A 14,185-nucleotide genomic window follows, 5' to 3' on the forward strand; every position below is an offset into this window, starting at 1 on the left:
GGCGGGGCGAAGAGGCTTCAAAAGTGTGTTTCTCGGGTCCGTTGGCCTCTTTTGTAGGGAAGAATTTTGATACCCGTCAAGACGCCTGCTGGGGGCAGGTTCGTAACGAAGCCGTCTGCTCCCCCAGCAGGTACACACTAGACAGATACCAGGAGGAGAAAGGGGACGGTGGTGGGTTCGCGACGAGGAGAGAAGGAGGTACTGGCGACGCGCACAGACTGACGTCAGCTCTGCTTCTGAAGTGCACCTCTGACGTCTGAGGCACCTCAGAGGAAACGACGCACTTGTCGTAACTTTTCGTCAGATTCGATCTCGTCGCCAGACTTCGATTTCTTTCTCTTTGTCAGGCCATGTGCCGCTCGCTCGCCCGCCCAAGTGGCTTGGACGCGCGGTCGAGGGCACCCCACCTTTTTCTTGGGACGCGCTGGCGCTCACCAGCGATCGTCCCCCCACCCATCCACCCTTTTTTCTTTGAGGCTGTCGCTCCGAGAAAGCTCGTCTCGCAGTGAGTGAGTGAGTATATTCTTGATACGAAACCACGACGACACACAGCAGTCGACTCGCATCGGTTGCCTCCATGAACGGCGGAGCTATTCTCGCATCCACACCACACCTGGCTCCAACGTGGACACGCCCATAGTTGGGGACACTACTAGCTCACGCATGGCATCAGAAGTTTTATCTCTGGGCCCCGAAAGGCATCTCTAGCAGCGGCGTTACGCGTGCGCCCTCCCCTCCTGTGGGCGCATGCGCCTCACGTCTCGACAGAGCATAAGCCCCTTGGCGTGTGACGAGACGAGTTTTTCGCCATCGCAGCGAGCAGCAAGCCACTCGCCGCAGCAGCCGGAGGCATCGCCGCAGCACTGTCTGCGCCGCAGTCACGCACCCGTCGACGAAGCTCCCCCCGCGGAAGACCGCGCGTAGCGACGCCTTGACGATCGAGATGAGCGCGCTTGAAGCTCGCCCACCTACTGCCCCTGAGAGTTGGTTACTGAGTGGGATCGCCCCCCCCCCCCCCCTTGGGATCGAAGCCGCCACACCTCACACCCAACATCACAGGCGGGATCAGAGAGAGACTCCGCACCGGACACCGCCCGGGCACAGACCCCCTACCCGTCGGACACTGCCTGGACCCCTCACAGAGCGGCCCACACACAGATCACGCATCGGCAGGTTTGACACCTGGTTCAGGCGTAGACAGCACACACTTGTCACAGTTGCATTGCCCTGCCGGGGGGGACGAGTTCGCAAGGTTAATATTAAAAGCATACAAAGTGGTGACCACTGAGTTCTCAGTGGACGACGAACGTCAACTGAACAGAAGAGCGTCCCCACGACGCCTCGGTGCCTCCCACCGGTGTGAGGCCATCCGGATCTACCCAGTGCGTCCTCCGGACGGACCCGTTCCCGCGATGGCCCACCTTCCTCCGTCACCGAGTTGAACCCCCTCCCCCCCCAGTCCTCGTACTCGACCGTGACCCCTCTCAACAACTCGACCTCGTACTCGACCTAGCTTCCCCCTCAGTCTGAACCCGATCCTCCACCTCCACCTGGTCCTCTTTCCGCATGACGCTGATCCCTCACCCCAGCATACCGATTACGCTTCTCCTGATGTCTCCCAGCACGCATACCTCTGCCTTCCACTTTCGAACTCGCCTCTGATCTGACTCTCACTGTCCCTCGCCCTGGCGTCTCACCTCGCAAATCCACTGTCGTCCACCCCATGAACCTGTCGTTCTCCTCGTTGCCCACGCCCTTGTTCTCCATGTAGTCCATCATAAGCTCGTCGTCCTCCTCAGCAGATCCCTCTCTTCCCACCACCTCACTCCTCGACTCTGCGCCCTCGACTCTCTGCCTGCTGCTCCCCGCTGCTCCGCTACCCCCACTGCTCTCCACTTCCATCTGAAATCTGTCTCTCTGCGCATCACTGACTGCCTGATCGACTGACTGACTCAAAGACTGATTGACTGACTGACTGCCTTGACCCCATCCTGAATCTGAATCCATGGCCTCTCTATCCAACCGCGCCTTGTTCTGCTCTTTCGTTCCTAAAAAGAAAGAAAGAAAACACACAACCCAAGGGAGGGATGGGAGAACGGCACGCCGCCACCACACAGGGATTTTAAGGAGAGGAGGGTGTGATGCGCTAGCCGTCGCCCACCCTGGGGGGTCTGCCTCCTCGTATCTCTTTTCGCAGTCTCTCGCCGCTTCTCGCTGCAACCTTCATGCCACCTCGCGGCTGTCCCACTCTCGTCGTTCTCTCCCTTGTCACTTCCTCCTCTGTCGCGTCGTTCTCTTCTGCCTCGTCCTGCGACGCCGCCGCCTGCCGGTCCCTTGTTCTCGCGGCTTCTTTCGCCTCTCGGCGCAACTCCGTCCTCCTTGCGGCGTATCCCCTGGCCCCTCGAGTCTATCGAGCTCCCCTCGCGCAAGGACCACATTTCTGACTCCCACTCCGATCATTTGCCTCCAAGTCATGTTGTTGCTCAGGTCCACTCTCTCTTCGAACACTCGTGCCTCTACGGATGATGCCGGCGCTGGGGTCCCCTTCGGATGCATCGTGACATCTGACAACTGAATTTCCACTGGTTCGTCCTCCTCTGAGTCATCTTCCCCGTCCTCCTTCCGCTCGGCTCTTCGCTCGGTACGTTCGGTGTGGCTCACCCTCCATGCCGTGAACAGGCGCTTTATCCACCCTATATTCTTCTCTCGTTCCTCTGCCCGTGCCTTGGTCTTGTCGTTGTTTCGCACCCATGTCTGTATGGCAATCGAGGCTGCTTTCTTTGAGGCTTGAAAAGAATTCTTTGTTCACGAGACGCCACTCCACACCGCGCGAAAGCGACCGCAACAATGCCCTGCGCGCCGTCCTGCACCCCGACGGTCCTGGCCAACCGCGCCGGAGCTTTCTCGTGCGCCGCGCGTCTTGGCTGGCTCCAGTCCACGCGCGGCGGCGGTCTCACCGAGCACGCCGCCTGCACCACGGTTGCGGGCGAGTTTCCGGTCGAGTGTGGCGACTGCGCGCCTTTGAGCCTCGTGGCGCAGCCGCATGCTGCCAGCAGAGTAGTGCCGCCCGCCGCGCCACCGCCGTCCCCTCCCTGGCACCTGCTCAAACTCCCACGCCCGAGCCCGCCGTCGCCGCCGCTGCCGCCCGGGATGCCTCCGCCGACATGGCCGCCGTCACCACTCCCTCCGTCGCCTCCAGTCGCGCCACCGCTCCCTCCGCCGCCGTCCCCCTCGCCGTCACCCCTCTCCCCGCCGCCCACCGCGAAGCCGCCGCACGCGCCGCCGCCGAACGCACCGCCGCCGCCACCCCCGTCTTCCCCGCCGTCGACGCCGCCGCAACCTCCGGCGGCGGCGCCGTCTGAGCCGCCTCCGCCGCAACCGCCGGCGGCGGCGCCGCCTGAGCCGCCGCCGCCGCCGCCGCCGCCGCCGCCGCCGCTGCCGCCACCTCCGCCGTCGCCGCCGCTGCCGCCGCCGCCCCCGCCGCCCCATACGCCGCCCCCCCCGCCGCCTCATACGCCACCACCGCCGCCGCCGCCTCCAACGCCGCCGCCACCGACCCGCCCTCCGCCTGGCCTCTGGCATGACCCGATCGAGGGCAGCGACGGATGCTGCAGGACGGATGCCGTGGGCGTCAGCACGCCTCATGCGAGCACCTTTACCCGCGCGTGGGCCGCCGGCCTGGAAGAGTGCAAAGGCAGGTGCCTCACACACCTGCAAACATGCACCGCCATCGGGTACAACAGAGTGAGCCAGGCTTGCGAGGTGCACACCTCCCCCGCAGTCGCCCACACGGCGGCGGGAACGCCGTGCACGTGTCTGCTCTTCAAGACGGCGCCTCCGCCGCCGGGTGCCCCGCCGCCGCCACCAACTTCGCCGCCATCGACGCCTCCGCCGCCGCTGCAACCACCAACTTCGCCGCCGGCCGTGAGGCTCATCCTTGACACCGACATGGGGTGTGGCGCTTGCCGCGACGTCGACGACGTCGTTGCCTTGTGCGCCCTCCATGCGCTGGCGGACAACGGCGAGGTGGAGCTGCTCGCAGTTGTGCAGGACAGCGCGCCGCCCGCAGGAGCAGGCGTCATCTCTGTGGTGAACCACTTCTACGGCCGCGACCACATACCGATTGGCGCGTACAAGGGGTCTGGGCTGACGCTGGCGGGAGAGCCTCCGCTCACGTTTGTCGACAGTGTCCTGAAAGCCTTCCCTTCGCCGATCCGGAACGCCTCACAGGTGCCGGACGCCGTCGACGTGTACCGGCGCGTGCTCGCCGCCTCGCCGCCGCGTTCAGTCACAATCGCGTCTGTCGGTCTGCTGACGAATCTGGAGCTCTTGCTTCGCTCGGGCCCCGACGCGCATAGCCCCTTGGACGGCCCCTCTCCCTCATCAAGCAGCGGCCTAACACGTGGAGAAGTGCTCGTTACTGTCTCTGAGAGCCTCCCCTGTAGGCTACGCTTTGGTGGCCGAAAAGGTGGCTCTCCTCTCAATCATGGCGGGAGACTACCCGACGAGCGGGCCTCGCTTCGCCGAGTGCAATGCGTGCGGCTGTTTCAACGGCGCGGACGCCGTCTCCAGGGCGACCGCCGCAGCCGCGTCCTCTTTCGTCGCAGCAAACGTGCCGCCGTCCGTCCGTACCATCTACCTCGGGTGGCGCGTCGGGGACGTGGTGCGGACTGGCGCGGTGATGGAGCTGTGCGCAGCGCCGGCCAACCCGTGCCGGCACGCCCTCCTCGTAGCGAGCAAAGTAGTTCCACGCGCCCACGCGACCAGCGACACAGGTGACGCGGCCTTACGGTGTGGACTCTAGGCACGCCCTGATGGACTTTCGCGACCGGGCGGGCTGGGGGTGGGGCCCGGGAGGCCGCTCCAGCTACGACCCGCTAGCCGCCCTCCTAGCGGTGCGCGGAGTCAGCCGCGAGGGCGTGGGCTTGAGCGAGTGCACGCAGTGCGACGGCGTCAACTCGATCGACCCAAAGAGCGGCAAGAATGAGTGGTTGCCGGGGCGGCGAAGCAACCAGAGCTATGTCGAGCTCACGGACCGGATGAGAGCGCAAGAAGCGATTGATGCGCTCCTCTGCCAGCCACGGCCGCCGCCGCCGCCGCCGCCGCCGCCGCCGCCGTTGCCGCCGCTGCCGCCGCCGCCGCCCCATACGCCACCGCCGCCGCAGAGCGGCGGCGAGAGCGTGCTCGTGCGTCCGGGTCACCTCTCCGAGGTGGCGGCTGCTCCTCCAGTGCCGCCCGTGCCGCCTGCGCACGTCGCCAAGGGCGACACGCCGTCGGAGAGTGCGACGCCCTCGTGGGAAGGCCTCCTCGCCCGCATGGCCAGCCGCATGGCGCAGTCGGTTGGCCAGTCCCTCGCGGAGGCCCTTGAGCTCGACGCGGCAAGCGGCGTGCAGCGGCGGCTGCTGGGGAGCGTCGAGCTCTCAGCCCTGCTCGGAGCCGTCGCCGCCGGCTGCTGCGTCGCCTGCCGCCACCGCCGGCGGCGGCGGCGAGAGAGGCGGTTCGATCAGCTCGCCGACGAGCCTGACCAGCCGGACCACCAGGAGCTGCACGGCGAGGGGAGGTCCGAGGCTTTTGGCACCGAGCGCAGGAAGAAGCAGGTGGCGCCGCAGCGGGGAGACCGCGTCACAAGCTGCTGTGAACAGCGTCTCTTCACACCTCTAGCTGTGAACAGGTGCCGCAGCGGGGAGACCGCGTCAAGCACGGCAGGCGCGGCGAGGGCACGGTGGCCGAGCTGCTGCCCGACGGCCGCTCGCGCATCGTCTTCGACGAGGAGGAGGAGCACGGCGAGCACCGCTACATCGGGCAGCTGGAGGGGGCAGCGCCGCTCGACTCGCCGCAGCGGCGGCAGGCGACGCGGTCGCACGTCGAAGAGGCGGCACGGCGAGCGAAGCTCGAGGCGAGCGCCGCGGCCGGCAGGCGCGCGCTGAAGGAGCTGCAAAAGGAGCAGGCACGGCAAAAGGAAGCGCAGCAGGAGGCGCAGACCCGCCAGCTGCTGCGGGCGCTGGCGCTCGGCCAGACGCAGCCCAGCCTTGCCCGGAGCCCCAGCCCGGTCCGATCCCGTAGCCGGTCCCTGCCCATCCCGTAGCCTCAGCCCTGTCCCTGCCCGGAGCCGCCTCGGGGAGCGAGTCGTGCTCGGCGGGCTCTCGGCCCGCCCCGATCAACGGGCGGCGGGGCGTGGCGCGGAGCTTCGAGGGAGACCGAGACCCAGGCGGCGGCCACTACGTGGTGCATCTCGAGGGCAGCGGCCAAAGCGGGGAGGGGGGGGGTGAGGTTGTGCGGGTGCGGCCGGAGAATCTGGATGGATTGTGAGTCCGACCCGGCCGCGCTCGCGCGGGCGCCGCCGCACTTTCGCGAGGCGTGGCTCTGAGCACCCGTGGGGGGGTGGGGGTGGGAGGGTGGGTGGGTGGTTAATGACTTGAGTAAGGGAAGGCGATTGCGCAGCCGGCACCTCCAGCGCGGCCAACGTTGTTTCTACTAGACGAGCCTCTGTGGGGAAAAGAATAGATGTTCCGACGTCGACTCGAGTCCGAGAGGAGCGGAGAGAGGATTGGCGAGTGTGGCCCGAGCCGCGCAGGACGGAGGGGGAGAGCGAGAGGCTGCCGGCGCGCGGGGCGGGAGCGAAAACTCTGCACTCGGCACTGGACTGGCGCGCACTGGCACTAACAGGTACACCACGGGAGCCGCAAAGAATAAAACAAGCTGTAGGTAGGTAGGTAGAAAGGTGAAGAACAGCCAGGCTCGGACTGGACACCAACGCGGTATGGGTGGACGCTGGACAGATGATGACGACACGCACGAGCGACACACAGACACAAACAGGCTCACAAGACACACAGCCAGCTGGCTGCCACACACCCTGAGTTGGCGTACACATAACTCAAGGCCACATCCTCCCTGTCGCCCCCCCCAGCACTCCAAGGTGCCAAGAGAAACAAACAAGGGCACAACAAACAACAGACGACAGGAAGTGACATGTGAGGCTAGAGCAGCATGCTCCACCTCTAGCAATCTCTCCGGCCGGCAAGCTGTACATAGCTGTACCATACCGCAAAAAGTCCGAACCCTGCAAGTAAAGATGGCTGGCTCTTGCTCGACGCTGCCGGCGCCGCTCTCCTGGCAGAGCCTCGCGGAGAGCGGGCGGCTCGCCCGCGCGCTTGACAGGGAGAGCTCGGCCGCGCCACACCTCCGAAAGCTCCGCCTCACCATGGAGCCCAAAGCGGAGCCGCACACGCTGCGGCTCAAAATGCCGTGCGATTGCGGGAGCTGCATCGTCAAGGCACAGATGAAGGCGGGCGCCTCCTGCCTGGTGCTGGTCTGGAACGAGGAGAAGCAGAAGTGCTCGCTCCGCCTCAAAGAGCTCGCGGACGCCGCGCCAAGCGAGGGGCCGCCTGCGCCCGCCGCCGGCGTTGCGGCTGCAGAGGCGGACACTCAAGCGGCGGCAAGCACTGCCACTGCCGAGGCGGCGGGCGGCGAGGGCGGCGCGGGCAGCGAGGGCAGCGAGGGCGGCGAGCGAGGCGAGCGAGGCGACGGCGGCGCGGGCAGCGCGGGCGGCGCGGGCGACGCGGGCGGCGGCGAGGGCGGAGAGGGCGGAGAGGGCGGAGAGGGCGGTGGGGGCGGCGAGGGCGGCGAGGAGGGTGGCGGCGACGAGGAGGCCGGCGGTGGCGGAGGCGGCGGCGGCAGCGGTGGCGGTGGCGAGGCTGCGCTGCCGGGAAGCAGCGCAGCGTGTCCGATGGAGCTGGACAGCGACGACGAGCCGGAGCCGGCGGCTGCTACGGAGCTTGCGGCCTCTGCGGAGGAGAGCGAGCAGAGCCCGCCCCTGCTGGCGCCCGCGGCGCCGGCGGCAGGGGCAGACGAGCCGGCGCCGCTGGAGGAGGGAGCGGCGGCGGAGGCGCCCGTGGCGGTCGCGGAAGGCTTGCGGCTGCATTTGTCTAGCAGCAGCACGGGATACAAGGGCGTGTACTCGCGAGACGGCCGCTTCTACGCGGAGCGCAGTGTGGGCGGAAGAAGTGTCCCACTAGGCCGCTTCGACACGGCGGTGGAGGCGGCGGTGGCCTATGCGCGGGCGGTCGGGGAGTACAAGCCTCCGGCTCCTCCGACAGTGGCGGCAGAGGCGGAGGGGCTGCGGCTGCACCTCTCCAGCAGCACCAGTACCGGCTACAAGGGGGTGACTATATCTACGCATCACAGTGGCGGCTTCCGGGCGGAGCACTATGTGCGCGGAAGGCCAGTCCACGTCGGACGCTTCGACACGGCGGTGGAGGCAGCGGTGGCGTACGCGCGGGTGGTCGGCGAGGCACCGGAAGCGGGCTCGGCGGTGGCGGCAGCAGCAGGGCAGGCGTCGGCGGCACCGCTGGGCGAGACGGCAGAAGGCGCAGCCGCTGCCGAGCCGGTGGAGGCGGAGGCGGCGGGCGCGGCGGCGGCGGCAGGGGCAGAGCAGCCGGCGCCGCTGGAGGAGGGAGCGGCGGCGGATGCGGCAGAGGAGGCGCCCCTGGCGGAGGAGGCGGAGGGCTTGCGTCTGCATTTGTCCAGCAGCAGCAATGCTGGCTACAAGGGGGTGCGCAAGGACTTGCGACACGGCCGCGTCTACTTCTACGCGCAGCACAGTGTGGGCGGAAGAAATGTCACGCTAGGCCGTTTCGATACAGCGGTGGAGGCGGCGGTGGCGTACGCGCGGGCGGTCGGCGAGTACCAGCCTCCGGCTCATCCTCCCCCGACGGTGGCGGCGGAGGCGGAGGGTCTGCATCTGCACCTCTCGAGCAGCAACGCCACCGGTTACAAGGGCGTGTTCAAGCAGCCCTCTGGCCGCTTCCTGGCGCAGCGCACTGTGGACGGAGGGAGGGTCTGGCTCGGCACCTTCGACACGGCGGTGGAGGCGGCGGTGGCGTATGCGCGGGTGGTCGGCGAGGCGCCGGAAGCGGGCTCGGCGGTGGCGGCAGCAGCAGGGCAGGCGTCGGCGGCACCGCCACCGTTGGGCGAGGCGGCAGAAGGCGCAGCCGCTGCCGAGCCGGTGGTGGAGGAGGCGGCGGGCGCGGCGGCGGCGGCAGGGGCAGAAGAGCCGGCGCCGCTGGAGGAGGGAGCGGCGGCGGCGGCAGCGGCAGCGGAGGCGCCTGTGGCGGAGGTAGCGGAGGGGCGTCGGCTGCACCTCTCGAGCAGCAGCGCCACCGGGTACAAGCACGTGTACTCGCGAGACGGCCGCTTCCAGGCGCGGCGCCGGATGGGCGGCAGGCAGGTCTCGCTCGGCACCTTCGACACGGCGGTGGAGGCGGCGGTGGCGTACGCGCGAGCAGTCGGCGAGTACCAACCTCCGGCTCAACCTCCTCCGCCTCCTCCGACGGTGGCGACAGAGTTTGAGGGGCTGCGGTTGCACCTCTCCGGCAGCCACGCCACCGGCTACAAGGGGGTGTCTAAGCATCACAGTGGCCGCTTCCGGGCGCAGCACTGTGTGCGCGGAAGAAAGGTCCAAGTCGGCATCTTTGACACGGCGGTGGAGGCCGCGGTGGCGTACGCGCGGGCGGTCGGGCAGGCACCGGACCGCTCCTCCTCTTCCGCCGCCGGTGGCAGCGGCGCCCGGCCCCGCCCAGCAAAGCGCCCGCTCGAGCCGACCGACGCGCCGCTGCCGAAGCGGCGCTCTAGCCGCGCCGCCGCCGCCGCCCCCTCGGCTGCCTCCTCCTCCTCCACCCCTCCCGCCGCTTCCTCCTCCTCTTGCTCCTCCTCCACCGCACCCACCGCACCCACCGCACCCACCGCACTGGCCGCGCCCGCCACCGCCGCCCGCCCCGCCGCCTCCGCCTCCACCTCCACTGCCGCCGCCGCCGCCCCCACCTCCACCGCCGCCCCTGCCGGCCCCTCGCCGCTCTCGAGCCGCCTGTTCACGACCACACCGGACGGGCGCACCGTGCTGAGGGAGACGCCCCCTCCGCCCACGGGCGGCATGGCGGCCGTCGCCGCGGCGCTGGCGCAGATCAACCTGCAGGCCTACGCCGCCGCCTTTGACGCCGAGGGCTACGACGACATCTCGTTCTTGCGCGGACTGGACGCCGCCGAGCGGGCGGACGTGGCCAAGGAGACGGGGATGAAGCCCGGGCACGCGGGAAGGTTTGTCAAGTTCGGCTTCGAGCCGCCCTGAGCGAGCCCGCCGCTAGGGGCTCAGCCCTGGATCAGAGTCGGGTCCCGACAGGAGCTCTGTCCCAGTACATTTCGAAGCCATGGCCTCAGGGAGCGGGGGCGAGGGCGTTGGGAGCAACACGGACAAAAAACATATTAAAATTCATCATGTTCACACCACCCGTATTTGCAACTAGTCACATACGTAGAACGTACGACATATCAATCACCCCATGTGTCATGCGCCATGTGAGATGGGTTCCGTGCAATGCTCGAGTACTCGCTACACGGCGCTCTACCGCCGTACCGCCCGGTCTGACTCCCGGCGCGTCACCTCAGTGTGGCCGAGTGCTCGCCTAGCTGGGCCGTCTCCTCCTTGGACGGCACGCACCGTAGCCAGCAACGCCGCCGATCCTCGCCGCCGCCCTTGCCGTCCGCCTCGATGTCTCGGGCGCCGGCAGCGCGCAAGCGAAGCACAACGTCGTTGTGTCCCGCCATTGCAGCCAGAGCGAGGGCCGTTCGCCCGCGAGCGTTCTTTAGGTCCGGGTCCGCGCGGCGCGTGAGGAGCAAGTCGACGGCCCCGAGGTTGCCCGTCAGAGCTGCGAAATGCAGTGGCGCCGCGCCCGGCATGTTGTCAAAGAGCTCGAAGAATGGGGGGGCCATCCTCGAAAGCCAGTCGAACACCAAGCAGACAGCGCGGCTGATGAGCATTAGGGGGGGGGTTGCTGCCGTCGAAGAGCTGGAACAGAGCGCCCGCGGCGTGCGCCGGTTGACGTCGCAGCCCTGGCTGATGCAAAAGTCGAGCGTCTCGACGTCGCCGACGCCGAGGGAGAGGTTCACCGTGAGAAGGCAAGCGCCGAAGCCGTCAACTGACTGCAGGCTGGCGAAGACGGCCTCCCGCTGCTCGGGCGCGGCGTCGCGCAAATAGCACTGGATGCCGTCCTTGCGGCCAAACAAGGCGGCGATGCCCACCGGCAAATCGCCGAAAGCGGTGACGGAGCGCAGCATGGCGCCGCCGCAGCGCTCCATCAGGACACGGATGTTGCCGGCGTGGCCGCCAGCGAGGGCGGTGTGGAGCGGGGTCGCACCAACTTCCTTATCGTGCCGCGTCGGGTCCGCGCCAGCGTCGAGGAGCATACTGACCAGCTCGGGCGCATCGCGAAAGCGGCACAGCCGGTACAGAATGGTCTCGCCTCGGATAAAGTCGAACGAGGGGTGCCCTTGCGCGAGTGGGGCTTCGACGTCTGCGCCCGCCGCAATCAGCTCGCTGGCGAGGTCGCCGCGGCGTGCCAGGACTGCGAAGCGAAGCGGCGTCAGTCCGGAACGGCGCCCGTCGGTGGGCGAGGAAAACTGCATGCGGTGCAGCCAGGCGTCGAGTGGCTCACTCTGCTGAGGGAGGTCCACCTCGCTGCCCGTGCCCGCGAGGATGGCCTCGGCGAGCGCCTGCGCGCCCGAGCAGCTCAGCTTGCACGGAACTGTGAGGCAGCAGATACAATGCGCATAGCAGCTACGTTTGCACGGATTTGTGGGTTGGCCGACGCGTTGCTACGCCGGTGGCTCGACACCGACTTTGAAAGGGTTGATGCTGCGCCGAACTGCGCTAGGCCTCGTACCGTGAGCACGCGGTACCAGAGAAGCTCGCCGGTGGAGAGGGCGTGCGCCGCGCGCGTGTTGAGCAGCTCGAGGATCCGCGGGCCCAGGATCTCCTAAGGTGCGGTGCGGTGCAAACTTCTCCACACACACAGAGTGGTGGGGCAAGGGCCGGGCGTCGCGACTCCACGTCTAGACGACAGGAGCCCCACGGCATCAAATGTGCAAGGCCCGGTGCGCGTGGGTGAGCCGTGTGTGTGTGTGTGTGTGTGTGTGTGTGTGTGTGTGTGTGTGTGTGTGTGTGTGTGTGTGTGTGTGTGTGTGTGTCTCGTGTGTGTCCTCCTTGTCGCTCTCGACGGTGAAATCGCCGTGGCCGACTGGAGTCGCGAGCCAGTTGCTGGCCATCTGCCCGCAGCCGCCGTAGGTGAAGACGGAAGAGGAGGACTGGGCGACGATCTGCCACTTTGGCATCGGCGAGAGAGCATTCGCAAGCTGCTCGAGCCGGCACCACCCTACAAGTTCAAGGGCGTGCGTGCGAACGCCGCAGCTCTTACACCCAGCCCGCGGAGGCGGTGGCCTCACCGCGACGACTCCAGGCCCGATAGTCGCGAGGCGCGCCGCCCTCGTGCCGCCACGCGCCCGCGAGTACGACGAAGAGCGAGCACGAGGTGATGTAGGTCCCGATGCTGCTGATGGCGTCGAGGCGCGCCTCGACGTTTTCAGCCGCTTGCGGTATCGAGCAGTAGTCAATCCAAAGGTAGCCGTCGGCAAGGTGCTCGGCGAGGTGCTTGGCCGAGATGTGCATCTCGCCCCACACGAGCCGCTGCAGTGGCCACTCGTGGATGTCCAGCTTCCCGTTGAGCCCGTCCATGAGCAGTCCGCGCAGAAGGCGGAGCTTGCAGCCGTCCGGGTCCGGATGGGAGCTGCCGAGCCATGTGTGGCTCACAAAGAGCACGCACTCATCGTCCTCCGTGATTTCGTGCAGCAGGCCGCGCGCGGCCAGATCCTCGTGCCGTGCCAAATGTTTGTCGGGAAGCGCGATGAGGTCGCGCACGCGCAGCGCCCAGAGCGGGAAGCGGCGAGACATCGAGAAGCGCGCGTACTTACTGTTCTTCTCGGAACCGCGCAGGCTCGGTGGGGCGGCCCGCCATGGCATCGCCGTTGCTGCTGTGTCACAATCAGCTGCTGTGTCTTCACCCTGGTACTACAACGAGTATCCTAGTGGGTTCGCTCGCGAGGCGGCCTCGGTGCGAGAATCACAATGCCAACCCCGAGGCGGCCGCGCGCAACCTTCGTTAGATCTACAATGCCAACCGCGCGCGGCCGTCGACCGGCAAGCACACGCCTCGACTCGGACACTGTGTTCCGAGCGAGGGCAAGGGAGAGGGGCTGGCTCCTAGCCCGAGAGGGGAGCTTCCGAGACCCACTACAAGACCACGCACGCATCATCCCGCGGCCTGGCGGTCGGCGGGATTGCAACCAGTCTTCGCGTGCCGCCTGTCGTTCGCTCGGGCGCCTTGGGCGTCGGGGTGGCGAGCAGGGGACGCAGCTCTGAGCGCCCAGCGCTCGCGCTCTGCGAGCGCGTGCTGCCCGACAAGACGCTGCGCAGCGCAGAGGCCGCAGCAGCAGCACTCGCAGCTGCCTTTGCCTCGCTCTCCGTCGCCGGCCCGCCTGGGCCTGCGGCTGGCGCGCAGGCGAGCGGCGGCGCGGCCGCCGCTGGCGGGCGCGGCCTCGGCGCCTTGCGCGGCGGCGAGGCTTACACCTCCGACGAGGAGGAGGCAGCAGCTGCTGCTGCTTCCCTCTCTGAGGAGCAGCTTGGACCCCGCCTCCCCACCGCCAGCGCTGGTACGAGCGCGGCGGTGGTGGACGGCGAGGAGGGGCGGCGGCTGGCGGCGGAGGCCGCGGCGGCGACCGCACCCTGCGCGCGGAGCGCGGCGCCTGCGGGGGCGCAGGCCGCGGAGGCGGGTCTGACCATTGGGTCAGACCCAATGGAGGAGGAATTCCCCGGCGGCGCGGCGCCGGCGGAGGGGGAGGAGAGCGGCGCCGTGTCGCCCGATTGTTCCCGAGAGGTCCACGTAGCCTCCCTTTTCGAAGGTGAGGCCTCCATGACCGCCCGCACTGAGCCGCGCGGCATAATAATACAGGTATATGAGCTGGTGCTTCGCCGTTGTATCTCTCCCTGTCCGGCGTGGTGGCTCTCTCGCTCGTGTCCCGTTCTCGTGCCGGCTGGTCCCCAGTTCGAGTTGGTGGGGGGGAGGGGGGGGCCTTCTGGGCCTTCTGCGCCTTCTGCGCCTTCTGCGCCTTCTGCGCCTTCTCGCCTTCTCGCCTTCTCGCCTTCTCGCCTTCTTGCCGCGCGAGCCGCGGGCGTCGCCCGTGTTTTTGCTCGCCGAGCGGCCCACACGCCGTCGTGTCTCGTGCTTCCTCGCGTGCGCGGGCCTCGGCGGGCAGCACCTCGTCTGGTGCTCTGGTGGTCGCTAAATGTGGTGCTGTT

General features: G+C 68.0%; 3 protein-coding genes across 3 annotated transcripts; 2 read left to right on the forward strand and 1 right to left on the reverse strand.

Moving 5' to 3' along the window:
- Nucleotides 1–2,847: 2,847 nt before the first annotated feature.
- Nucleotides 2,848–6,085, forward strand: EMIHUDRAFT_110161 (hypothetical protein; the record flags this gene model as incomplete). Its single annotated transcript, XM_005788867.1, has 4 exons — nt 2,848–4,306; nt 4,446–4,689; nt 4,805–5,597; nt 5,672–6,085. 4 exons carry the CDS (start codon nt 2,848–2,850, stop codon nt 6,083–6,085), a joined length of 2,910 nt encoding a protein of 969 aa, XP_005788924.1.
- A 990-nt stretch (nt 6,086–7,075) lies between these two features.
- Nucleotides 7,076–10,126, forward strand: EMIHUDRAFT_110162 (hypothetical protein; the record flags this gene model as incomplete). Its single annotated transcript, XM_005788868.1, has 1 exon — nt 7,076–10,126. The coding sequence occupies one exon, from the start codon at nt 7,076–7,078 to the stop codon at nt 10,124–10,126; it is 3,051 nt and encodes a 1,016-aa protein (XP_005788925.1).
- Nucleotides 10,127–10,434: 308 nt separating this feature from the next.
- EMIHUDRAFT_226255 (hypothetical protein) lies at nt 10,435–12,781 on the reverse strand (the record flags this gene model as incomplete). Its single annotated transcript, XM_005788869.1, has 4 exons — nt 10,435–11,547; nt 11,718–11,810; nt 12,052–12,206; nt 12,277–12,781. 4 exons carry the CDS (start codon nt 12,779–12,781, stop codon nt 10,435–10,437), a joined length of 1,866 nt encoding a protein of 621 aa, XP_005788926.1.
- Between the last annotated feature and the right edge of the window lie 1,404 nt (nt 12,782–14,185).

The sequence above is a fragment of the Emiliania huxleyi genome (genome assembly GCF_000372725.1).
Source record: "Emiliania huxleyi CCMP1516 chromosome Unknown EMIHUscaffold_131, whole genome shotgun sequence".
In the NCBI taxonomy this organism is placed as follows: Eukaryota; Haptophyta; order Isochrysidales; family Noelaerhabdaceae; genus Emiliania; species Emiliania huxleyi.